We start from the raw sequence: 26,514 nt of genomic DNA on the forward strand, positions 1-26,514 counted from the left end.
TTCTCTCCCATCTTCTGATTATTCTTCCTCCTTCCTTTCTCCTTCACTCATAGCCTCTTCTCTGAGCCCTCCTTCCCCTAAGGGAAGACTGACTCAGCCCTAAGAATGGGTTTGGAGCTGGACCAAACTGGGGAACCCTAGCCAGGTGCCAGAAGACCATGAGAAAGGTACTTCCGAAATGAAGAAACTCAGGAATCCAGCACAAGGGACTAGGTGGGGACACCATGCAGGAGGGGCTCATAAGGAACTGCAGGCAGGAGAGGGGCACTTTGTCTAAGGCTTACCCACTCCAGCCTCATCATGAAAGTCTGGTCTTCATTCCCAGGCTTCAGAGAGACACTCCTGAACTTCACGGTGGATGTGGACGTGATGAAGCAGAGGAAGAGGCTGCAGTGTTCAGACAAGAGAATTTGTCAGAGCCACCATAAGGAGTGGGATGGCGGTGTGCCTCGGCTTTGTGAGTCCCTCCTGCTCATTCCCACAGAGGGAGAGGTGAGTGGAGGAGTTTAGAAGAAAGTCCAGAGGAGTGTATATTGTTGAGAAAAGATTTGAGGTGCATGCAATGAAGGGCATAGACCCAAAACAAACTAGGCAATTAAAATAATCCTAATAGATCAAGAACCACATAATGACATGAGAGACGGAGTTAATTGTCCTAGAACTCCAGAGTAAAGAAATCTGCTGAAATTGAACATTTACTGTACCTCTGAACTTCCCAGAAGCTCGACACAAAGGGAAATGTTCAACTGTCTGCCATTTTTCTTGGTAACCAATCAGGAATAACAGAGGTCCCCCACCTCACGTGGTAGTAGCAGTGGGGCTACTGAAGGATTGAGTTCCTGAAAGCACACCTGGTAGTAGCAGTGGGGCTGAGTGCCTTTATATGAATAAACATCAGAAAATTTGAATGAGAAAGTAGAAATAAAGACAAGAGTTATCATTTACAAAGGCTTACTCCTGACAAAGGTGCCTAGAGACATAAAAGAAATGTATTTGTCAGCATTCAGAGCCTGGCAGGGCCTAGAAGGACCTAGAAGGATCATTTATGCCAGTAAACTCGTAAATTATGCTTCTGCCTACACATCTGTTCCTATGTCTGTTCAGTGTTAACTGGATTATGAGAGAGTTTCTAGCAAGTCTATGCCTTCCTTCAATGAAAGTTCCATTTTCCACACAGGAATCAGGCTCACTGACTCTCGGGTGTTCAGAGCTCCTACTGTGGCTGAAAGGCTCACTTAAGGAGAATGGCCAATGGCACCCTACGCAATCTCCTTATGTTCAGCTTGTACCTTTCTAATATGTCCTGCAGGCTGCTTTGAGAAAGATCTTTATAAACACAGATGTGACCATGATTCTTCCCTTCTGTGGCATCCATTTGCCCTCCAAAAAATTCAAATTGGTTTTAAAATTCTGCTGGCCAAAATCCCTTTGGGTTTGGGATGGGGACCATCAGGAGTTATCCGGCCTGAGGCCATAGCAGATCAAGTGAGATTTTCCCACAGCTCTAGGCAGCTTGGTTGAAGGAAGTTTCCCTTCAGCTTGGCTTATTTGGAAGAGGCTTACAACTTCTGACTCACCACTTTCATTGTTTGTTTCTTATTATGACTACTTTAAAATTAAAAGTATTCTCCTTGTCATCTTGTCCCCGACTCTGACCCTGCATTACTTGGTAACTCTAGCTCTGTGAGGAGGACTGCTTCTCCAACATCAGTGTCAGCGTCAGCTACCAACTCCAGACCACGGAGGGCCAGAGGGACCATCCCCACCCTGTTTTGGACTTCTACACTAAGCCCTTCGCCATCTTCCAGGTGACTCAGCTACACAAGAATCTCCTGGGAGCCACACCCGAACAAGCACCTGCTCCTCTAACTTCAAAGAATGTTAAAGTTAGGAGGGCCCTCAGACAGTATTTGGGCCCCTTGGCTGTTTAAATGGGGAAATTGAGTTCCTAAGATGGTGTTAATTTGCCTAGGGCCTTACTGGTGGGTAACACAACTCTCCAAACCACATGCAAGGTTAGTTCCTTCATGTTCACAGAAAACGTGCTTGCTACACATTTAATGATGCATAGGAATATGTTGTCCAACTTGGCAAGGGTCTCTGATGAGGTGTGGTGGGGTTCCTGGTGTGATGGGGGTCCTGTATGGGGCCCGGACTAGAGCTAACCTGCTCTGTGCTGTAGACAGGATGCCCTTTAGTGCATCTGCTGACCCAGGTCCTGACCACGGCCTTTAGGCTGAATGCCTGGCCTACAAAACCTGTACCCTAAACAAGCAGGTAATGTCACAAGAAACTTCTCTCATAACTAAGGGAAATAAGAGGATGAAATAAACAGTCAAATTTCCTGATTCTTTGATATCTAAGGTGATTTGGTTCCCACCTAGGCCCTGGCCCCCATGGTATTCTGTCAGTCTTCATTTAGAGGGTCTTACAGCATATAGAAAACTCAGCATGATCAAAGTGACAACATGAGCATTTGAAATAATAATTACATTCAGCTGGAATGAACTGCCTCTCCAAAAAGAAAAAGAAGAAGCCAAAAGCAGTTCATACTGGCACAGAAAAGCTTCAGGTAGCATAAGTATATTTCCAGGTAATCATTGGACACTCATGACTGTCTAATATTTTTACAACAATGCTCTATATAAATTAAATTATATAATTCTTTGGCTCAAATTTTGGCCAATATCCAATGAATCAATCACAAATAGTGAATAGAAAGAGAGTAACATAAGGTAACTGTTTCTATTGCTCACCTGCCCAGGAAGCGGGAGAATCAGCCTCCCTATGAGTGAAGATTGTCATCTTGATTATTTTAGGCAAGAAATGTTGTTTTAAACTTATAAATAGTGTATTTATAATAGTGTATTTATTTTGTAAAGAATTTTTAAAAATTTGGTATTGACAGCAAGTTAGATGATTCAGAAAAGATTAGGAGAACTAATGTCACAAAATTTCATGAATAAGCAGACGAACATTAATTATATATATTCTGTTTTTTAGAACCTTTTTATTGTGAAATATTTGGCTTGCTAAAAAATTAAAGAATAGTCCAAAGAATTGCCATGCATCTTTTATTCAGATTCCCCAAAAGTTACCGTTTTGACATTTTATCATATTTGCTTTATCATTCTCTCATATATATATATATATATATATATATATACATATATATATATGCACATCACACATTTATATTTTGCAGCCATTTAAGACTAAGTCACAGATATGATGCCTCTTTTACCCCCCAATACTTCAGTATATATTTCCTAAAAAACAAGAACATTCTCTTACAAAACCACAGTACAAGGATCAAAATCAGGAAATTAACAGTGATAAAATGCCATTATCTAATGTACAAACTTTACTCAGATATCACCAGGCACGTCATGTTGATTTGTCCTTTTGTAATTAATAAGGATCTTATAGAGAGATGCTTTGAGACTGTGTATTTATATCTTACATAACATCCATTCATGATTCTTACCTTAATCAATTATTACTTTGTCCAGCAAAGAGATTTTTTAAAAAAAATTTATTCCATCAATAAAATGGGTGTGGAGAAATTATTTGGTGTTGGGTTAGGCACAGAGGTGTTTCCAAAGAAATGAGTTCTAGCTGGGAGCTTGGTTTAATCCTGCTCTCTTCCACTGGGGTTGAGTGAAAAACTGTTGACCAAGCCAGATAGAGCTCCAAGATCTGACCTCTGCAAACTGCATCTCCCTTCTCCAGGAAGAAGGTTTTCTTTTCTAACTCTGAGCTCCCATTCCAGCTCCAAGCCATGGTAACAGTCTTTGCAGAAAGCTGCTGAGGTGGTGACTGGCTGCTGGGGACATAAGTACAGAGATTCTCCTATTAAGGAGCTGGCTATGTTTCCTTCATAATAAAAAATAGATGCAGCTCCTTTAGAAAATTTGATCTTTCTGAAATAAGTCAAGCAGAGAAAGATAATTATTGTATGGTTTCACTCATATGTGGAACATAAGGAATAGATCCGAGGACCACAGAGGAAGGGAGGGAAAACTGAATGGGAAGAAATCAGAGAGGGAGACAAACCATGAGAGACTCTGGACTCTGGGAACCAAACTGAGGGTTACAGAAGGGAGAGGGGTGAGGGGAGGGGGTAATAGGGTGATGGATATTAAGGAGGACATGTGTGGTGATGAGCACTGGGTGTTATATGCAACTAATGAATCATTGAACACTACATCAAAAACTAATGTACTATGTGCTGGCTAACTGAACATAATAATAATAATAATAAAAGAAAATTTGATCTTTCAACTTAACTAGGGCTGTTCAACCTTGACTGGGCCTTTTGGACCCTATGTAACCTTCCAAATTAGTTTGTTTTAGTGTAGGCAAGATTATAAGGGGAGTATTTAACCTACGGGGAAGACTGGTCATGGGGACTGGACCTGATAATATGTGATTAGGTATACCCCATTCCTGCCCCTGCTGTTCCTGTCTCTACTTTTAAAAGGACTAAGGAAGCTTCTTTCTCTTCACTTAGGTTTTCCTCCCCCAGATGTTCAGATTAGTGAGTTGTGAACACTGCTGCTTAATTCACATGACATAAATGTGACAGGCACCCCCACCATTCCATGAAGGCCACCCCATTTTTTACCTGGACCAGGCCTGATCGTAGTGTACCTATGTTGTAAGACCAAACACACTCCCTACCCCTGACAGGTCAAGGAATGCCAGTCACAGCTCTCTTGGCCCACGTGGGCACAACCCCAGCCTATCAGCCTCCGCTTCTGTGTACCTGTACTTCTCAGAGTCTAAGAAAGGATAAGTGTGTCCTAAGGAGAAGTTACTGGGGATGGTGGTGTCCCTGGGCTGACCCCTGCTTCTCTCTGTTTGGTTACAGCTGCCCTATGAGAAGAACTGCAAGAATAAGTTGTTCTGTGTTGCTGAGTTACAGATGGCCACCACTACCTCTCAGTGAGTTGGATCCAGTCATCATAGTTTCCGCAATTAACTTCCTTCTGAAGGCACACCTGGGCAAAACCCTCATCAAAACCGACCCATCCTCATGGGGTGGCCCATAAAGGGCTTTGCATTTATTATCTCATTGGGTCCTCAGCCACACATGAGGGAAGCAAGAGATTTGTATTCCTGTTTTATAGATTAGGGAACAGACTCAGTAGTTGAAGGACTGTGTGGAGTCACAGTGGTCATTTGGTGGACTTGAACCCAGGTGTCTTGGCACCCTGAATAATGCTATTTTTCATAACCCAGTGTTCCTTGCTCCTAGGACTACCTCAGTTAGAGGTAGCCTCTTCCTTGGCTCACCTCTTAACCAAATTACTTAACTAATTCATTAAATATTTATGGCACATCTCCTTAGTGCCAAGCACTCTACATGCTGAAGATGCATCAGCAAACAACACAGACAAAAATTCTTGCCCTTCTGGTATTTTAGGTGGAGAAGATAATAGGTGAATTTTATATTGATGAGATATACTATGAATAAAAGGCAGGGAAGGTGGGAAAAAGTTCTGGGTAGGGACGGGTTGCAGTTTTAGAATGGTCAGGAAAGGGCTCACTGAGGTGATGATTTGGTATACACAGGAGGAGGTTGAGGAATGGACTCTGTGGGTGTCTGCAGGAAGAGCAACTGCAAATGCCCTGAGATAGAAGCATGGCTGGAGGTGGGAGGAACGGCCAGGACACCAGTGTGGTTGCAGTAGAGTGAGGAAGGGAGAGGTAATGTCAGAGCAGGGAGCACGGTTATTCAGGGCTTCTGAGGCCCTGCATAAGGGCTTTTACTGTGAACTAGGAAACCAGAGGAATGACAGGATCTTGCATTTTAACAGGCTCATTCTTGCTGCTGTGTTGTATGTAGACTGCAGGAGCAAAGATGTAAGCAGGGAGATGGTAAAGATCTATTATAATTCAGGTGGGAAGCGATGGTGACTCGGGCCACAGTGGTAGCAGTTTAAGGTGGTTATATTTTGAAGTTAAAGCCCACAAGATTTGATGACAGATTAGATGTGGGGAGTGAGAGAAAGAGAAGGGTCTAAGGCAGCCTCCGTCATTTCGTCCTGTGCATCTAGAACTTTGCTGTCCAGTACAGTAGCTACTAGTCACATTTGGCTATTTAATTAAAATTAGGTATAATTAAATTTTAGTTCCTCAGGTGAACTAGGCACATTTCAAGTGCTCAACACCCACATATGGCTGGTGATCTTGAACAGCACAGATATAGACTATTTCCATTAATGCAAAAGTTCTGTTGGATCACAACTGAACTCCAGAGTAAAGGCAATGCCAAGAACTGAATTGGGGAAGGAAGCCTTTAGAAGAATGATTTTGGAAGGCAGGGTGGAGAGGAAGAGATAAAGGAGTTTGGCTTTGGACATGTGATGGTCTTAAAATACCCTCCCTGGCTACAAGTGCCATATACAGAACGTGGTACCAATGGCCTGTTGGCCAGAGTAGGCATTTGTGGGGAAGAACACTGTTTCCTGAGTCCTGGTAAGCCTTTTCATAGACATTTGTAGGACTTGTGGATGGCTTAGCCCATCTCGATTACTGAGGATCCAACTGAAGGCTTTTGAGTGCTTTGGAATCCAGCCTGATAAACAGATGCCACTGTTTCCAACGGGAATTGATTACAGACCAGAAGTTCCCTCCCAGCCAACTCCTTGTGATATATATACACACACAACTGGCCCTACGTCGCCCCCTAGTGTAAATAGTAATCAGTCTCTTCTTCTTTTTCAAAAGCATGATTGAGACTAATCTTTAGCATCCAAATATTTCAGTGTTTTCCACGTTTTTGTAGGTACAGATCTCCTAAAGAGCCTAAGGAAAACTACAGGCCCTCCTCCCCAGAGGATCACATGTGCATACATAAGTGTTTGCACTTGGGGCCCTCTGAAACCGTCCCTGGCCCTCAGGTTAAGAACCCCTGTGAAATATTCCAGTGGCTCCCAGATCTCTCTCCTGGGCTCTAGAACAGTATATCCAACTGCTGTTTCAACATCTCTACCTTGTTATGCCATAGGCACCTCTCATTATAGCCCCTGACTGGACTCATGTGGTCAGCTGCCACCCTCTGGTCTTCCTCCATGTTCTCTCCCTCACGAATAGCACCACTTGGTTATCCAAGGTGAAAATTCAGGACGCATCCTTGATCCCTCTTTCTGTTGCTCTGGTTGCAAGTGTGGCCTTCCCATATCTGGCTTCAATCCCTTGCCTCTGTCCCCACTACTACTACCTTACACAGGCCTTTGCCATCTCTCGAACGGATGTCCACACGCAGCAGACTCTAGCTATCTCTGCCCCTCTCTCCCACCGGTCAATCTATCCTCTTCTCAGCTGTGATAAAACAAAAACAACATGACAGGAAAACACATGTCACATTGCTTCCCGAAGCTTCGTAACGTGTTTTTGAACATTTCAGATAGTTAGGAGATTTTCTTTGTATTGCTAATATGTTTTTCTGTAGATCTCAGTGGTGGATAGTGGTTTTATACCTTGGGGCCCGCAGCACCTCAGGGGACTGAAGGAAGCTCTCACAAATCCCCAAGTCTTCTCTCCTCCTGTCTGAACAGACTGTTTTAAACCAGTCTTTAAATTGGAAGGGCCTGAATGATTTTGCGGATGGGAAAGCTGAGGCCAAGAAAGAGGCAGGGACAGTATCTGTCTCATACACCGCTAATCTCCAGTACTGAGCAGAGTACCTGGCACAGAGAAAATACTCCATAAGTATATGTGAAATGTATGAACTTGGGAGAATGAAGTATCTTGCCTAGGGCTGCAGTGAATTGGTAGTAGAAAGAGCATTTATTTTTTTTTTTTTTAAGATTTTACTTTATTTGAAAGAGAGAGAGTGAGAGAGAGCACAAGCGGGGAAGGGTCAGAGGCAGAGGGAGAAGCAGGCTTCCTGCTGAGCAGGGAGCCCGATGCAGGGCTCAATCCCAGGACCCTGGGATCATGGCCTGAGCTGAAGGCAGACGCCTAACGACTGAGCCACCCAGGCGTCCCAGAAAGAGGATTTAAATATAATTTTCCCAACCCTCTCTTGAGAGTGCTAGACCTGAGGCAAATTAGTTAGACTCTCTTGGCTTCTGTTTCCTTTTCTATGCAATGGAGAGTAAGCATACTATTTTATAGGGGCATTACGAGGATTACTTCAGGATGTGAAGCATTTAGCACCGTCCCTGCCATATGGTGAGCACCATGGTAGCCATTAACACCCTCTCACACAGCAACTGAGGTGGGTGTGCTGGTCCAGGCACTTGCTTATGTTGAGGGGAAGAAAATCTAGGCTAAATGTATCCGTCAGGCAATATAAGGAGCTAGTTAAGGATGTTCTATTGTACTGCATTGAGGTTTTTACAGATTAAATAAACTGGTAACATGTACCTATTTGCCTACACTGTGCAGGCAGGAATTGGTGGTGGGTCTCACAAAGGAGCTGACTATGAACATTAACCTAACTAACTCTGGGGAAGATTCCTACATGACGACCATGAGTTTGAATTACCCCAGAAACCTCCAGTTTAAGAGGATACAAAAGGTAACAATGAAACATGCCACTCAAAGCCTTCCCTCCCTGCATACCTGCTTTTTTATGGCAACCTCCTAACTGGTCTCCCTGCCTCCAGGCTCATCTTGGTCCATCCAATAAATGATTGTTAATGAGATGAATCCCCTCCAGTCCAACCACATGCTGTGCTGTGGGTCCAGGCACGCTGTTCTCTGCCTACAGCACCTGCAGTGCGGCTGTTCTGCAGTCACCCTTTCTTTTTTTTTTTAAAGATTTTATTTATTTATTTGACAGAGAGAGAGAGCACATGAGAGGGGGGAGGGTCAGAGGGAGAAGCAGACTTCCTGCTGAGCAGGGAGCCTGATGCGGGACTCGATCCAGGGACTCCAGGATCATGACCTGAGCCGAAGGCAGTCGCTTATAACCAACGGAGCCACCAAGGCACCCTGCAGTCACCCTTTCTTGACCATGGTTCTGGGAGGGAAAGATTCACACATGAGCCTGCACTGGGAAAGTAAGAGTCGGCCCTGCCCCTGGGCCCCTCGTGAGCCTGGGGTCACAGACTGGAAGCTAGCTGCAAGATAACAGGAAACAGTGTTTCTCCCAAGGACATCCTGCGGCTGTGAAGTATCGTAACCCTGAGAAATGTTCTCTAAAATCGTAGGCAATCAGAAAACTTGGCTGCTTGAAGTTCTATCTGTAATTATGAAACCATTTCACTTGACTAGAGAATAGAAGTCCCTTTGAAGAGAAGCAGTCTCATTTCCATCTGGGGGGCGGGGGGCAGAGCTTCAGATAAAGCACTTCTGGATACACCTTTACAACTCCCTAAGAGTTTCCGAGGGAATGGGTCCCTGGGTCCAGATCTGATGTTGATGGACCCTTTTACACACAACCCTGCTTTACATAGAGCCCATCAGAACTCTGCTTTCCTAGGGTCGCCTGGGTGGCTCAGTCGTTGGGTGTCTGCCTTCGGCTCAGGTCATGATCTCAGGGTCCTGGGATTGAGCCCAGCATCGGGCTCCCTGCTCTGCGGGAAGCCTGCTTCTCCCTCTCCCACTCCCCCACCTTGTGTTCCCTCTCTCGCTGTGTCTCTGTCAAATAAATAAATAAAATCTTAAAAAAAACACAAAACTCTGCTTTCCTTCTGTATCACCCGAACTCCACCCTTCCCCAGCATCCTTTAATAACTGTCTTTGCTTTTGTTTAGTTAGACACCACAGCACAGTCTTCCTCACTGTAAGGAGTCAGTATGACAAGTTTGCCCAGTTCAAATATCTTCTTCCCCTGAAGACTTCACAGATTCCTCCTAGTTGGATTTCACTTCTTTTGATACTGTTTTTCCTTGTACCTTTTACAGAACCACTGCTTAGGGCTTGTATTTAAATTCCTCAACTACCTACCATTGATCCCTTCTGCCCAGCTTGGGAGGAAGACAGAAACCAAGTCTGATTTGTGTCCCAAGGCTCCTGGCAGATGTCTGGCATGTAGAAAATCAGTGAATGTTTGTTGAATTGGTATCAGGAAACTGCTTCCTTTCTTGCTCTTTAAGAACAGTGTCTTCTGTGTGTTAACAGCCTCCTTCTCCAGACATTCAGTGTGATGACCCTAAGCCAAATGCTTCTGTGCTGGTCATGAACTGCAAGATTGGTTACCCTATACTCAAGAGGTCATCTGTGAGTGTTTGGGTTGGCGGACTCTTCTCACTTACGTGGAGGTGGTGTCTCCTACATCCCAGTCTCATTTGAATCTTAAGTCATGGTCTCCACATTTCCCTTTACTGCAGTCAATCCACAGCAGAGCTTAGAGCTGCCAAGTTTGCTCTCGAAGTAGGGAGTGGTGGGGTGGGGGATATAGCCACAAACCGTTGCCTCACCCCATACAGCAGAGTGAAGCTGGGAGTAGTATGGGAAGAGCAGCAGGCCCAAAGTTATTAGTTGTGAGTCCCTCATCTGCCACTGATGGTCTTTGTGTTGTGGGGAAGCTCTGAAGTGGTTCCCTCAACTGTAAAAGGGGAATAATGCTGTGCACCCTGCTTACTCCTTATGGACATTACAAGGCGTACATGGAATAATGGATGTGCAAGCATGCTGGGCTAAAATGTGAGGCATAAGAGTGGTTTCCCAGTCTGTTAGTTAGTAGGAAGCAGTTTGTGAGTGCTAGAGAAGAATCAGGTGACCTTTTTTCTTTTTTTAATAGGCAAACTTTTCAGTAGTTTGGCAGCTAGAGGAGAATGCCTTTCCAAACAGGACAGCCAACATCACTGTGACAGTCACCAAGTAAGTAGTGCCTGTGGCCCTGCGGGCCCAGGCTGTGGCCCTGGAAGAAGCCTCCCTCCCATGTGCATGTGTGAGCTTCGGCTCGGTCACTGCCCGGGGAGAGCCTCAGTGAAACCGCAGAAGGAATCTATGCGGCTGCAGTGCCTTGGCTTCCCTTCTTGTTATCAGAGTTACTCAAAATGTCCTTTTATTGACACACAAAGCAAAACTATACTATAGTCTGGTAAATGAGCCTTGGACATAAGTTCTATTCCTGGTTCATTTAACTTGGAGAAGCTCGGTCACCTGCAAAACTTCTACATTTCAGGGGTAGGGTATGGATATAGTTTTGGGGAAAGGTTCTCAAATGGGGATGATTCTGCCCTTTGGGGGCAATGCCTAAAAACATTTTTGGTTGCCACAGCCTGTGGGGTGAGGGAATGCTTCTGGTACCTAGTGGGTAGAGACCAGGGATGCTAAACACCATAGCGTATATAAGATGGCCTCTCACAAAAAATGTTATTATTGTCAAGGTTGAGAAACCCTTTTTAAATCAGTGTTTCTCCAAGTATGGTCTTCTGGCAAGTCCTCTGCACTCTAATTACTTATCTTCAAGTGTCTTTTCTTATCTGACCCTCCCTGACCCTGAGAAGCCAAGGTATATAAGCAGCTGTATACACAGTTGATAATGCTGTGAACTGACACTCTTATTTCCTAGTTTCAATGACAAAAAGTCTTCGGTCACACAGAGCCACAGCCTTCAATTCAAGCATGCCTTCATTGCAGTTCTCCCTAAGTAAGTACTTCCAGGGGGCCGACACCTGCAGCTTCAGGTGGTCAGGGTGGATGTGGGCATTCCTCATCTCTGACAGGAGGCTGCTTAAAACCCAGGCTCCCACTGATCGCTAGGGCAAGAACAGTTGGGTCCTAGAAACCCCATGGTAGTAATCAAAGGAGGTGCAGTGCCAACTGGTCTTAATACTAAAGGTTACTGACATAATGCTAAGGAGGGAAGAGAGGAGCTACGGGATTGGGAAGTAAGGAAGGAGAAAAGTAAGGCCACCGAGGAATAACAATTAGACACAGAACCAGCCCAAATACACAGAATTCAAATATTCTACCTGATCTGAACTGCCCTACCACCACTTTACATTTTGATATTCTGCTTTGATTCTTCTTAAGGATATGGTGCCCTCTGTCCTAGTGTATCCAATTGGTAGCATTCTGGCTCATTTGAAAGAAGGGGGCCTTGAGGCCTAACAAATATCCTCTCATTTGCAGACCTTCAGTGATGTACATGAACACAAGCCAGGGGCTTTCTGTCTACAAAGAATTCCTCTTCAATGTAAGTGCTTAATGCTTATTATTGCAAAGTTACAGGTGGCGAAACACCACCAGTTTTGATCTCCTACTCTCTGATTTTATTTTGTAGATACATGGGGAAAATCTATTTGGAGCTGTATTCCAGCTGCAAATTTGTGTTCCAATCAAACTACAAGCTCTCCAATTTATAAGAGTGAAAAACCTGACAAAGATTCAGGTACTTAGAGGTGTATTGTTTTTGTTTGTTTGTTTTTTAATCACGATCACATCTCTTTTCCAGAGTGACTGTGGATTCTCAAAGGTGTAAAACTAGAATTCTAGGAAAGGAGTAAAAACAAGTTAACTTGGGAACACATCAGGAGTAAATTGCCAGTCACGTTCATAAGAAATATCAATCATTCAGCTCTTAAAGCAACATTCCAGTTTTCCTTCCCTTGATGAAAAATTAGCAAAAAAAAATCAAACCTTTTTAATACCCATGGAGACATTTATTTTCCCTTTGAAAAACTGATAAATTCTGCTTCTCTTTGTGACTGGCAAATAAGCTTGATAAACATGAGCTATTCCTTGCATTTCTCCCTATAAATATACCATCTCCCTTTCCTCCCTCCAGTCTGTCTCTGTCTCTGCTTTGCTACAGCCCCTTTGCTCTCAGTTGACTCTTCATCTGTAGTATGGTTCCCTTATGATACCTACAGCCACAGGCTCTGATGAGTATGAAAGTTGAGGCCTTTGGCTTTCCTGCAATTCTTTTTTTTTGGGGGGGGGGCTCAGGGTTCATGAAATGTCAAGGTTCAAAAAGGAATATACAGAAAGGCATTTACAGAATGGACTCTGCTGAGAGAAAGAGGGCTTATAAATTGTAATCATTTGTTCTGATGTACAGTTTATTTTTAAAGAACGTCTGTTAATTTCTAGAAACATATAGAATGGGAATTCCACCCTGCTCTGGGGATGGAGATTGAAAATAGCATCAGGGGCTGGAAGACGAGTGTCCTCTAAGTTTGGGCCAATAAGGCACCTCTGGCTTACTTAAATAGACTGTGTTGGCAAAGCAAGTCAGTGGCAGAGCTGAAGTTCAGCATTGTCCTATAGAAATGCTGGATCTTTCTCTTCATTTGTTTCATGGCTGGGGTGTTACATTTAATCTTGAAGGTCATCTGTTTCAGAATCTTATCTGTGAGGTAATGGAGCCAGAGCACATTATTATAAGGGTGATATTCAGCCCAGCAGTTGTTGTTCTCCTTCCTCATTAGCCTGTAGATCTCAAACTGGTAGTCACCTTCACCTGTAAATAGGTCCTCATCCATGGAAATGTCACAGAACACCACAATCCCATCCCGCTCCAACCGCGACAGTGTGTAGTCAATGATATTGACTTGCACTCCCCGGGTGGGGATAGTGCTTGTCTTCCCATTGAGGGTGTAGTGGAGCTCTTTGAGGCTGGTTTTCTTTAAGAGCACGTTCCCCCAGTGTAAGTCTCGGTGCTCAAAGTGCAGTGACGCCTCTGCCACTGCGAGGGATGCTGTGATTTGGTGCAGGATGCTCTTTGCAGTAGCCATGGAGGACAACTTCGTTCTCATTTGCTCTAAGTCAGTCCCTCCAAACTCAAATTCCAGTACAATGAAGAGCTGGTCTTCCTCAAAAAAGTCAGGCCGGTCATTTGCAGAACCCTTAGTTGAGTTATAATGGTCCCAGGCTCTGAGGAGCAAGGGAGGGTAAGATCCTTGAACACAGTGCACGGAGTTCAAACCAATAAAGCCTTCCGTACGGTTGCATACCTCATCAGACAAGAGGCTCAACTCTTTGGAGATGATGATCTCCGGCAGAATTTCCTCAAAAGTTTTCTGATGGGCTCCATTGACTAAATCTGGTCCTTCAATAGCAATGATTTTTAGGGCAACGGGTGTGTGATTAGTAACTGTTTGAAACACTTCTCCAAACACCCCTTCCCCAATCTTCTGACAGCACTCCAGTTTTTCTGTGGAAAGGCAATAGCTAAAGGGGATAGGACCTTCCTGATTGCATTCCCCATAAACCTTTTCAGCGTCAGATGCCTTTTTGTCTGTGACATGTAGTGTCTTTAAGGGGGTTAGCAAATACATGGAAGAGCAGTGCCAAGGAGACAGAGCACTGTTTGTTCTGTTCATAACCGGAGGGTTTGAATATTCGGATATGAGGGACTCAGAGAGAGAACTGGCAATGGTGTGGCTGCTACATACTTCTGACATAGCAGTCACCATCTTCTTCTTGTGGAAACTGAAGGAAGCCCTGGCTTTGGTCCAAGAGCAGGCATTCTGTAAATGAGCCAGGTCCTGGGCGAGGAATGAGTCTTTTCCCATCTTTTGGCTCTTCTTAAACTGGTGGTAATGGAGAAGGGAGGTTTCTACTGTTTCCTGAAGTTTCCTTTTTCGCCTAGGCCCAGTTTTCTCCAGCCCGTTGATTTCCCCAGGTACAATACAGCCCTTGCAGCCATCTGCCTCGTAGTCCATCTGGGCAGCCCCTGGAGACCCGATCTCTTGACAGGAGTCCTGGTCTGTGGCCCTTTTCTTACCCATGCTTGATAAAGCTGGCCTCTCCAGCCTCTTCCCAGCCCGTTTCCTTTCACAGCAAGACTCCCTCATATTCCTCCCATCGGCCCCAAACTCATAATCTTCAGGGTTTCCACAGTCCATAAGACTAAAGACAGCGGACCTGAGACTGGCATGGGCTCGATGGGCCAACCTGGTGAACCTGCCTCCTCCTGTTGCTGCCTCCTGGAAGCCGTGGAGGGGTGCTGGGCCCGGGGAGGCCACTGGAAGGTGGAAGCCGCCCGGAACTTCGGAGGCCGCATCCGGAGAGGCGGAGGGGCCGGGGCCGGGAGAGGCCAGACTGCTGAACAGGGAGGCACTGGTGCCCAGCTCGCCGCCGTCCCCGGGCTGGCTGCACGCGCTGAGGTCCGGGCTGAGGCGGCCTGGGTTGCCGTTAGGGAAGGGCGGCGGTCCGAGCGGGCCGCAGGGGGTGCTGCACTTCTGCGGAGGCCGAGCTCGCAGCCTCGGGCGTCGTGGCGTCGCGACCAGACTCAGCCGGTCCTTGGAGGCTCGACCGCCAGGGCGCCTCCGCCGCTGACCTACCGGAATGCCGAGGAAGTCGGGGTCGTCGGGGTCGTCGGAAGTGCTAGACCGCGAGGGGCCGCCGCTGCTGGCGTCGCTGCTACTGCTGCTGCTGCTGAAAAAACGCTTCTGCTCTTGCGGCGGGAACCACTGCGCGGCTGCCCGATCCGGCCGCCGCCGCGGCCTCCCGCCGCCCACAGCCCCGTACGTTCGGAAGAGCCGATTCCCCGGTCGCTGGAGTGACGCCGCCATAGTCGGCACCCGCCCGGAGGTTCAAATGCAAACACCGCGAGACTTCCTTAAGGCAGACGCGCGGGCCGGCCGGGCTGCTGGGTCCTAGCGTCCGGCCGTGAGCACCCGCATCACAATGGGCCCCGCGCGAGGTGGCGGCGGCGGGCGGGTGACGGGCGGTTTGGCGTCTTCCTCTTCGCACTTCCATGGCTCTCGTTTCAGGCCCACACCGAGTGCAAGTCTAGTCCGAAGTCGGACCGCTGTGGGAGCGATCCTGCTTGGGTGAGCGCGACCGTCGCGAGAGGTGGAGGGAGGGAGGAGGCCTCGAAGCGGGCGACGGGAGCGGCCCGGGGTTACTTTTGCGGGCGTTTCCTGCCGAAAGCTTTTGCGGGGTGGCCTCGAGGCTGTCCTCAGTGTTCTCGCTGGGCCCCGTTAGCCACGGTTAGCCACGGTTGCGGCTTTGCTTGAGCCAAGGGGAGCGCCGAAACTGTTCACACCCTCTCTTCTGGGGCCTGAACATGCTCTGCGTGCCCAGTGTTAATGTTTTCTGCTTTTTCACTCAAAAGGGGACGGCGCTAACTATAACCAGAGTTTCATTTTCAGTATGTGGAAGAATGGTATTCAGTGAACTGTACCATCACTTCGAATACAGAAAATGTAACGGTGGCCGCGGAGCTGTCCTTGAATCAATCTCAGCAGATACTTGAGATGGTGAATGCTCCACATTTGATTGTGCTCACGTGCCTCTGCTCTCTCTCTGAGAAAAGTTAACAACATCTCAAATGTAACATGTCCAAGACAGGTGTCCTGATTCACCTTTTGCCCCAGTCTGTTCTTTACACAATTACTTGGGATAATTGATGAGGGTAACTTACTGTATTTACTTACCTTGGGAAATACTTGTGACTTCTTCCTTTCCTACATCCCCATACCTGTTCCAGCGCCAAGCTCTGTCCTTCCACCTCCAAAATAGGTTCTGAATCCATTCACTTCTCTCCACCTCCACTGCTACTGTTGTAGTTCAGGCTACCATCTTTTGCCCAGGCTGTTGCAGTAAACACTGTCTTTTCCTCCGGTCTCTGCTCTTGCCCTGCCCTCTACAAATCTTTCTTCACATAACAGCTATTTTAAAGTAAACATCGTGCTGGGGCATCTGAGTGGCTCAGTTGTTAAGTGTGCCTTCGGCTCAGGTCATGATCCCGGGGTCCTGGGATCGAGCCCTGCATCAGGCTCCATGCTCAGCGGGAAGCCTGCTTCTCCCTCTCCCACTCCCCCTACTTGTGTTCCCTCTCTTGCTGTCTCTTTCTGTCAAATAAATAAAATCTTTAAATAAATAAATAAAGTAAACGTGCCACGGCTCTGAAAAGAAAAAAGTGACATTTGAATACATCTAGAGTAAAACACATACTTTTTCAATGGCCTGCAAGGCACTGCATGGTCTAGTCTCTGCTTCTTGAACTTTATCTCCTAGTACTCTCCTCTTTCCCACTTCTTATACTCCAGCTATTCTGTCCTTTTGGTTTCTCCAATATTATTCTGGCCACAGGATCTTTGCACTTGCTGTCCCTGCTGCATGACACTTTTTTTTTAAATTTTCATTTTATTACTTATTTGAGATAGAGAGAGAGAGCATGAATGGGGGGGAGGGACAGAGGGAGAGGGAGAAGCTGGCTCTCCACTGAGCAGCAAGCCGGATGTGGGGCTTGATCCCAGGACCCTGGGATCATGACCCTAGCCGAAGGCAGACGCTTAACCTACTGAGCCATCCAGGTGTCCCTGCATGACACTGTTCTTCCCCCGTATCTTCATGTGCATGGTTTCTTATATTTAGTTCAGATGTTACCTTCTTGGAGAGGCATTCCCTGATCACTCATTCTAAAGTGGGCACTAGGATCAAGTTTAACTCCTCACAGTGATCCAGATGAGAATGATGAGATCTGAACTGAAGGCGTAGCAATGAGGGATGGAGAAAAGGGACAGATGTGAGAAAGAAAAAAAAAGAATTGTCAAGAACTGATTTGGGGCTGGTGAGTGGGGCTGTGACAGGAGGTAAAGTGTAAAGGAAAAGAAATTGGGGAATGATTGCAGGTTTCTTGCTTTGGCAACTTTATGGTTGCCAAGACCACTAACTAGACAAAGGAATACAGGAGAAGGAACACGTTTAAAGGAAAAGATGCTGTCCAAAAACAATAAGTCTATGTCTAAAATACGTTTTACCTACCCTCCATCTTACAGTTACCAAGAGGTGTAACTGAACTACAGATCGTTGGTGAAATATCTTTCAACAAATCTCTATATGAGAGGCTGAATGCAGAGAACCACAGAACTAAGGTAATCCCTGGCTGTTTTCTGGTTTTCTGAGCGGTGTTCTGGGGAAAACTGTGCCTAGCCTTAGAGCCTCTGTACAGGCAACTCTTCCTGTTTTCAGTCTTGCCACCTCTGATCTCGACTCTACCACAAGCTGCCTCTGTGACCTTGAATTAGTCAGATTCTGCCTCAGTTTTTCCATCTTTGAAGTGGCAGTTGAATAAGAGGCCTAAGCTGAAATAACTAGGGTGAAATCAACAGCTCTGTATACTTTGATTTGAAAACGTAGTTTTAAAATTTGCCAAGTGAGAAATTACTTTTTTGTATACATTGACTGTCTTCCTAGTGTGTAGTATCAGTGTTTATAGTATTAACTAGTTACTCAGGAATGTGTGATTCTTTTATAAATTTTAAACTAAATAGTAGGACTCTTGGGATTCCTTTTGCCAAAGTGTGACCACAAGTCAAACTGAAATCTATGGGCTAAATGATCTTGACACTTAACCTAGATATGGTTAAGGGTCAGCTGCAGCAGCTGGCTTGAGAGATAATGTGGGCTCTTTAGTCAGGCATGATCATTACTGGAGGGAATGTTAAGAGAGTGAGGCTGGATTGCTAAATATTAGGTCCTGTGATTTCCTTCCTGGAGGAGGAGAAAGGAACAGTTCTCCAGACATGTCAGAAATAACATTACCTTTTATTTTTAAGTATTTCTAATACAAAAAGTTACATGGGAAGAAAGAGAAGTGCTCCATTATCCCACGGCCCAGATTTTTTTTTTTTTAAATAGAAGAGCAAGAAAATCCAAGCCTTACAGAAAAATATCAAATGAAAAATAATGGTTCCTCATTCCCCCTCTTCCCATGTCCCCAACTCCATCTTCCCAAAGAGTGCTACAGTTAACAGTTTCGTATATGCACATATATATAATTTATTTCCCTCTCTTACTGATGCTTTCATTTCTGTACATAGATTCCCCATAATTATTTTCCTTTATTTAAATTCAATACCCTAAGCAGAGTATTAAGTTGTTCCTGACAATAAGCAACTAAGGTAGAATGAACCTATGAGTATAAATAGCCATGTATCCAAGCGCATTTCATCTGCAAGTAGGGGAAAACTCCCACTAATGTACCATAAAGGCATCTGTTTGGTCAACAGCCTGGCTCCTTTGGATCTTGTGCCCTACAGGCTGTGCCAGCACAAAGATATCACCTCTCCCAGTGCTGTGTTTCCATGTGGCAGGACACAAAACAGGAAGCAAGAGATCAGTAGCAAAAGGAGTTTTTCTAAGTGTGTCTTCCCTTTTTAGGGAGGGAAATTTTCCTAAAAACTCCCAGTAGCTATCTCCTTACATCTTTTCAGTGAGAACTGGATTTCCTCTTGGTCACTGGCAAAGGCGAATAGCTCTGTCATGATTAGCTTAGACCAGTCATGATTTCTGAATGAAAATTAAAAGGAGAGAATGGTTATTGGGTAGGCCACCATCAGTGTTTGACTATAAGCACTAGTATCCTGTGTCCTGCTTCTCTCTTCACCTTTACCAGAGTAGCTTTAGGTCAAATTTGGAACCTGTGGGTTTAGAAGAGGAAAAGGGGAAGAGGCTTTGAGAAAGAGGAGCATTTCTTCTACTGAAATCTGCCCTGTTACATCACTATGACCTTGGGACTTCATTACTTTCCTAAACCCAGATTCTCAAGACCTTCCCCCTGTCCCCCACTTCACTCTTCCATGGAAGAAAAACCAGCTCTCTTCTTGTTTTTCCTCTCCCTCCCTACTCTCAAGGCCCAGAACTTACTCCTATTAACCTCAGCTACATAGGAATTAAATAGTTGCCTGAAGGATCAACCCTAGGAAGTAACCAGCATTTATAACTTAATTAGAAGAGGCCTTAAAGGGAAATTTGTTCAGGGGCGCCCGGGTGGCTCAGTCAGTTGAGCATTCAGCTCTTGGTTTCAGCTCAGGTCATGATCTCAGGGTCGAGGAATAGAGCCCCGCATCAGTCTCTGTGCTCAGCCCACAGTCCACTAAAGATTCTCTCCCTCTTCCTCTGCCTTTCCCTGCTTGCACAAGTGCATGTGTGTGGCGCATGCGTGCGCTCTCTCAGAAATAAAAAAATATTAAAGTTAAATTTGTCCAGCTTTCCAACCCATACAGAAATTGTCTCCAAAGCCCCCCAACCTTGGTGCTTAAACACGTGCATGAAAGGAACTCAGTGTTTGGGCAGGCAGAGAAGTTTTGGTGGCCCTCTGGTCCCACTTAAGTCCTGGGAAACTCTGGCCATGGGAGGGCCATCACTTTCCAGCTGAGTCCTGTTAGTGAGAAGAGGGCTTAGACTCCTGAGACAGCCTTTAGACAAGAATGCTGGGGACAGCAGCTGACTCTTGAGCAACGTGACTCCCCATGTGGTCAAAACCCATGTATAACTTTTGACTCCCCAAAAACTTTACAAATAGCATGCTATGGACCAGAAGCCTTATTGTATTAAATACTGTATTCTTTTTTTTTTAAAGATTTTATTTATTTGTCAGATAGAGGGAATGAGCACAAGCAGGGGGAGCGGCAGGCAGAGGGAGAAGCAGGCCTCCTGCTGAGCAGGGAGCCTGATGCGGGGCTCCATTCCAGGACCCTGGGATCATGACCTGAGCCGAAGGCAGACAACCATCTGAGCCACCCAGGCGCCCTCTTTTATGATTTTCTTAACATTTTCTTTTCTCTAGCTTACTTTATTGTAAGAGTACAGTATTTAAGGGCCGTCTGGGTGGCTTAGTCGGTTAAGCGTCTGCCTGCAGCTCAGGTCATAATCCCAGGGTCCTGGGATCGGGTCCTGCATCGGGGCTCTCTGCCCCACTGGGAACCTGCTTCTCCCTCTGCCTCTCTCTCTCTCTCTGTCTCTCATGAATAAATAAATAAAATCTTAAAAAAAAAGAAAATCATAAAAGATACATTTACAGTACTGTATTTATCCAAAAAAATATGCATATAAGTGGACCTATGCAGTTCAAACCCGTGTGGTTGAAGGATCAACTGTAGTATACATGGATGCCATTGTGCATTTATTATTGTGTCTCTGAGGTAACATACACTTCAGTTTGGTGAAGAGCAGACAAGTATCTTTGTCATATATTTTGTGTGGGATTTGTGCAAGGTCGAAAAGAGCTGTCAGAAGAGAGTTGAAAAGGACTTAGAGATCATTTAAAATAGGTCATCAGTTTGAAGAGGAGCTTGGGGCTCAAGGACACAGAGTGGCATAGCTGGATGTAGAACTGATTTTCTGTCTTTCAGTGTTCTCTAAAACCTAGAGACCATAATTCTCTGAGACTTCTGTTAAACTGTCAAAGAATCTTTAACAGATCTCCTGACAGACCAAAATAACTGAAAGTATTTTGTTCCTTAGGTAATTTTGTTGTGCTGTTATTGGTGTGTTTTTTCCATCCAATTTTTGTTCTCTTTGCTTTTCATGGATTCCTTTGGTATATTTAGCTCAGAGATTCTTTAACCATGGCCAGTCTACTAATGAGCTCATCAAAGGTATTCTTCATTTCTGTTACACTGTTGTTGTTGTTGTTGTTTTTTTATCTCTAGCATATTTTTTTGGTTTCTTTCCTGGGGTTTCCATCTCTCTGCTTACGTTACCTATCTGTTCTTTGTCTTTGTTCCTGCATGTTGTCTACTTATCCATTAGAGCCCTTACCATATTAATCATAGTTGTTTTAATTATCAGGTCTGATAATTCAAACATCCTTTCTCTGTCTGGTTCTCATGCTTGCTTTGTGTCTTCAAGTTGTGTTTTTTGCCTTTTGATATGTTTTATAATTTTTTAATTTTTTTTTCTGATAATTTGTTCTTGATAGCTAGACATGATGTACCAGGTAAAAGGAACTGCTGTAAATAGGTCTTTATTAATGTGGTGAGGTGTCGGGAGGGGAAGTGCTCTACCATCCTATGACTAGGTTTCAGTCTTTTAGTGAGCCTATGCTTCGGGGCTGTGAACTTTACATTTTCACGTTTCTCATTTTTTTTCAACCCCCTTAACGTGGGACAGGATACCTAGAGTGGGCTTGAGTTAGGTATTTCCCTTACCCCAGGTCAGTTGGACTCTGGTAATACCTTAGCTGGTTAGGCTCCAATTAACTAGTTTCCCCTGAGGGTAGGCCAAAAAGAGTACTGTGGCCTATTTCAAAATGGTTCCTTTTTCTCTCCTGGTGCCAGAGGCACAAAGGGATTTTTCTCTAGTATTTACTGTAGGAACCTGGTAAAGCTCCTGGAGGAAAACCTTATAGTGTTGTGGGGGCTCCATTATGACTGGGTTCCCTTGAGTTTTTAACTCTGAGAGTTGTCAATACTGAGCTTCTCGTAATTCATCAATTACAGATCAGATTTTCGTACCCCAGCACTGGGAAGCCTCTACTCCCTATATTTGTCTATCTCTCTCACCAGTCTTGGGGGCAGCAGTTTGCCAGGTGTCTTTCCCTCTCTTGGGAAGTCAAGAATTGTTGACTTTTGAGTCTGTTCAGCTTTGTACTTGTTAGTACGGAGTGGTGCCTGCCATGTACTCTACACATGGGACCAGAAACTGGAAGTCTCGATGTTAGATAATTTTAGATGATGCATCAAGAAACATTTAGCTTTTTGCTTTACTGTCAGCCTTGGTCAATATACAGAAGGTTGCCAAGTTCTCATATTTTGCTCCTTAAAATAACACGAAGAATTTTTTTCTCACCTGCATTAGCAGACTTATTGGATGCTCTCCTTGTCTCGTTCCAGATCACTGTCATCTTCCTGAAAGAGGAGTATTATTTGTCTGTCATCATTATTATTGGAAGCAGTGTTAGTGGCCTTCTGGTTTTGACTGTGATTATAATCATCCTGTTTCAGGTCAGTTCTACTCATGTGAAAATACCAGAGTACAGAGAGATTTTCCTAAAATAGATATGATGATCATTACCCTATTTAAATACTTTACTCTCCTTCCCCTCTTTTAATGTTCAAACTTTCTTACTGCTTTCAAGACCCTCACTCTGTGGCCTCCACCCCTCTCTACCATTAGGTCTTGCTTTTTTCTCTAAACACGTGTAACTCAGTAAGTTTAGTGTCTCTGTGCTTGCTGTCTGTGCTGCCACCCCCCACACCAACGCCTTTTCCCACTTTTTCACCTTGTTCACACTATTCCCTTAAATCTCAGCCCAGAGATTCCTCAGTCCTCTGGGCTGAGTTATATGTTTTTCCTGTGAATAAGCTGCTTTCTGGAAACGCAAGTGGTAGTCATCACAATGTATGGTAATTATTTTTGTTTCTACTAGATTGTGAGTTTCTTTTTAAAAAAAAAAAATTTTTTTTTAATTTTTAAGCAATCTCTACACCCAGCGTGGGGCTCAAACTTACAACCCTGAGATCAAGAGTCACTGAGCTAGCCAGGTGCTCCTAGATTGTGAGTTTCTTGATGTAGGAGGCCATACTATGCATAGTAGGCTGAGTATTTTTACATAAATAAGATCCATTACAGCTGAAACTAGAATACTTTGCAGATTTAGTTAAGTTAAAAAGGTTAAGGAACTTTGGGGCTTAAGGGGAAGGTGATTTTTCACTTCTGACCGGAGAATGAGCACCAGAAGAGGCTTGTGGAAAGGCAGCATTTAAGATGGATCTTGTACAACTGTAGTGAAAAGGGGCACGTGCACACCAGTGTTCACAGCAGCAATGCCCACAACAGCCAAACTGTGGAAGGAGCCGAGATGCCCTTCAACAGACGAATGGATAAAGAAGATGTGGTCCGTATATACAATGGGATATTACTCAGCCACCAGAAAGGATGAATACTGACCATTTGCATTGACATGGATGGAACTAAAGGATGTTATGCTAAGTGAAATAAATCAAGCAGAAAAACACAATTATATGGTTTTTCACTCATATGTAGAACATAAAGAATAGCGCAGAGGACCATAGGGGAAGGGAAGGAAAACGGGGAAGAAATCAGAGAGGGAGATAAATCACAAGAGACTCTTGACTCCGGGAAACAAACAGGGTTATGGAAGGGAGGGGGTGGGGGAAAGGGGTAACTGGGTGATGGGTATTGACGAGGGCATGTGTTGTGATGAGCACTGGGTGTTATAGGCAACTAATGAATCGTTGAACACTACATCAAAAACTAATGATGTACTATATGTTGGCTAATTGAATTTAAATAAAAGAATTTTTTAAATATAATCATTCCTGATTAAAAGAAAAAGACAGATCTTGAAGGATCAGGTTATCAGGGAGAGATTCAGAGGAGGCATGAAAAGCAGAGGAGTATAAGGGCTATTTTGGCAACTAGATAATGGTTTTCTAAAACAGGTGGGTATCTTAGGCCTATAATGGGACTTCCCCTCCTTTGTTTTAGTGTGGCTTTTTTAAAAGAAAATACCAACACCTGAACTTGGACAGTACAAGGAAGACCCAGCTGAAATCTGAGAATCTGCTCGTAGAAGATTAGGACCAGCTTCCTCATCTGTTGGGAGAGAACATCAACCAGTCTTGGTGTCGTTCCTTTTTTTTTTTTTTTAAGATGATCTAGAGTAGAATCTAACAAATTAATTGTGGAATATTGTTTTTTAACCATACGTTGTACTAAAAATGTGTGTTGTGCAGAAAATAAACTTGGTAAACATCTGATATTAAATAAAATTAAACTGTTTTCTTTATAGAAGTGCCTTTAATACAGAAACATAATATACTTTGTGATATTTTTTCCCCAAGAGGAGGTACGGCAATTTCTAACCTTATTTGCCTAAAAATGCTTTTTCTCGGCATTTCTATTAATGTCTCCCAATGTAGTCTTCTACAGAGTACCTCTTGGGGGACAGTGTTCAGAAACATTTCCTAGTCTGGCATTTTCAAGATCCTAAGATGTTGCCTATTATTTCAAATCAGGCCATAAAAAAGCACCGCCTATAACAAATGTAAAAAGGAGAAAAACAAAAGTCACCAAAACAGGAACTAGGGAGGCAAAGAGAAAACAAAGACTTTGATCTGTAGCTTCATTTCTGTTGTGTTTAATGCACTGTGTTAATCCTTACCCAGCTTCCTGCTTAGTGACTTGCTCAGGGAGACTTTTGTTCCTCTGTAAATACTGTCACTGGGAGAGAGCACTGTTGCACAGGTGGAGATGGAACCTGGCCTGGGAGTTGGGGGCACAGAGATTAGGGCCTCGTTACAGGCTGGCTTTGTTCTTGGTATCTTACTTTATCTTTATGCCCCATGTTAAAACTTGACCCATCTCCCTACTCCTAACCCTGTAATGGAGCAATCTTTGTTTTCATGGATCATAAAAGTTATTGCATAAAAATTAAATGGTGTGTCAGTATATAATGTAGAAAGTAATCCTTGTCTTTAATTCAGATGCTATCATTTTTTTTAATTTTATTTTTTTTCTGAAATTTATATGTGTATAAGGTATGAATTAGGGACCGAGTTTCGGTTTTGTTTGTTTGTTTGTTTGTTTTCTCCCAGAAGCATAACTTTTACCACATCACTTACTGAAATAAACACCTCCTTTGCTTATCCACACTCTCCTGTGTCACAGGGGCTGAAAGGTTTTAAACATTTCCCAGACTCCTTTGCTGTGGGTTTCTAGTTTAGGTTTTGCCAGTGAGAGGCACTTGCATGAGACTGGAAGGTGGAAAGAAGTCTTTCTTTTTGCCATGGACTCCAGCAGTGGTGGCAACTTCCCGCACTTCCTGACCTCTGGGTGATACCAACTCTCCTGTTTTTATTTTCCAGCCCTCCTGACAGATTTGAAACACAACTCTCTTTATTAAATCCCTTTCTGCTTGAAATATCTAGAGTGGCTTCTGTTTTCTTATTGAACCTGAGTCTAATTATATTATTTCCAATGAATAATAGTTGTCCCTATGTCATTTATTGAAATGCTCATTAATAATTTGAAATTCTGCTGTTACTCCTTGTGAAATTCATATACATACATATAAATTCTGGAAATTTAATTTTGTTTCACTGGCCTGTTTGTTCCTGTACCAGTACCACAATTGAAGGAACACTTTCTAGCATTATGCAAATGATAAATTCAGAACAGCACAAAGGTATCTAAAAAAGGAAAAGTCAGTCTCCCTCTTCTCTCCACCTCCAATATCTTTCCAAATGCAACCACTGTTAATAAATTTTTAGATATTCTTTTATTTTTTAAAGTATTCTTTTTTTTTTTAAGATTTTTGTTTATTTATTTGTCAGAGAGAGAGAAAGAGCACAAGCAGGGGGAGCAGTAGAGGGAGAGGGAGAAGCAGGCTCCTCACTGAGCAAGGAGCCCGATGTGGGACTCGATCCCAGGACCCTGGGATCATGACCTGAGCCGAAGGCAGACGCTTAACAACTAAGCCACCCAGGCATCCCAATTTTTAGATATTCTTTAAAAATATTCCTATGAATATACCAGCATAAGCTTTCTCTCTCTCTAGATATATTTATATATATACAAATACAAATCTGTATATAAATGGAATTACATTGTACCTAGTGTCCCACCTCCTGCTTTTTCATCTAATAGATTCTAGGTATCTTTCAATAGCAACATCTGCAGATCTACCCCAATCTTCTTTTTTAAGATTTTATTTATTTGACAGAGACAATGCCAGAGAGGAAACACAAGCAGGGGGAGTGGGAGAGGAAGAAGCAGGCTTCCCGCTGAGCAGGGAGCCCGATGTGGGGCTCAATCCCAGGATCCTGGGACCATGACCTGAGCCAAAGGCAAATGCTTAACGACTGAGCCACCCAGGCACCCCTCAATTAAATTTTTTTCATA

At 44.1% G+C, this 26,514-nt stretch overlaps 2 protein-coding genes across 10 annotated transcripts in view; one reads left to right on the forward strand and one right to left on the reverse strand.

Moving 5' to 3' along the window:
- Positions 1 to 24,378, forward strand: part of ITGAE (integrin subunit alpha E) — a 64,514-nt gene extending 40,136 nt beyond the window's left edge. For 2 of the 9 annotated variants that reach the window (XM_027568593.2, XM_027568602.2), the window contains 15 exons: positions 326 to 492; positions 1,680 to 1,808; positions 4,874 to 4,947; positions 8,401 to 8,533; positions 10,081 to 10,179; positions 10,703 to 10,782; positions 11,480 to 11,557; positions 12,043 to 12,106; positions 12,194 to 12,301; positions 15,630 to 15,689; positions 16,011 to 16,118; positions 17,643 to 17,738; positions 21,198 to 21,245; positions 22,482 to 22,592; positions 24,100 to 24,378. In XM_027568593.2, coding sequence (XP_027424394.1) covers positions 326 to 492; positions 1,680 to 1,808; positions 4,874 to 4,947; positions 8,401 to 8,533; positions 10,081 to 10,179; positions 10,703 to 10,782; positions 11,480 to 11,557; positions 12,043 to 12,106; positions 12,194 to 12,301; positions 15,630 to 15,689; positions 16,011 to 16,118; positions 17,643 to 17,738; positions 21,198 to 21,245; positions 22,482 to 22,592; positions 24,100 to 24,192 — 1,448 coding nt within the window. In that variant the 3' untranslated portion in view covers positions 24,193 to 24,378. The remainder of the gene's footprint in view (positions 1 to 325; positions 493 to 1,679; positions 1,809 to 4,873; positions 4,948 to 8,400; positions 8,534 to 10,080; positions 10,180 to 10,702; positions 10,783 to 11,479; positions 11,558 to 12,042; positions 12,107 to 12,193; positions 12,302 to 15,629; positions 15,690 to 16,010; positions 16,119 to 17,642; positions 17,739 to 21,197; positions 21,246 to 22,481; positions 22,593 to 24,099) is intronic. The other 7 variants (XM_027568595.2, XM_027568594.2, XM_027568598.2 and 4 more) reach the window with 7 other exon arrangements.
- On the reverse strand, positions 12,377 to 15,446 carry HASPIN (histone H3 associated protein kinase). Its single transcript, XM_027568603.2, has one exon. The coding sequence runs from the start codon at positions 15,426 to 15,428 to the stop codon at positions 13,113 to 13,115; it is 2,316 nt and encodes a 771-aa protein (XP_027424404.1). The 5' UTR covers positions 15,429 to 15,446; the 3' UTR covers positions 12,377 to 13,112.
- Positions 24,379 to 26,514: the final 2,136 nt, after the last annotated feature.

This window comes from Zalophus californianus, chromosome 16 (genome assembly GCF_009762305.2).
Source record: "Zalophus californianus isolate mZalCal1 chromosome 16, mZalCal1.pri.v2, whole genome shotgun sequence".
Taxonomy (NCBI): Eukaryota; Metazoa; Chordata; class Mammalia; order Carnivora; family Otariidae; genus Zalophus; species Zalophus californianus.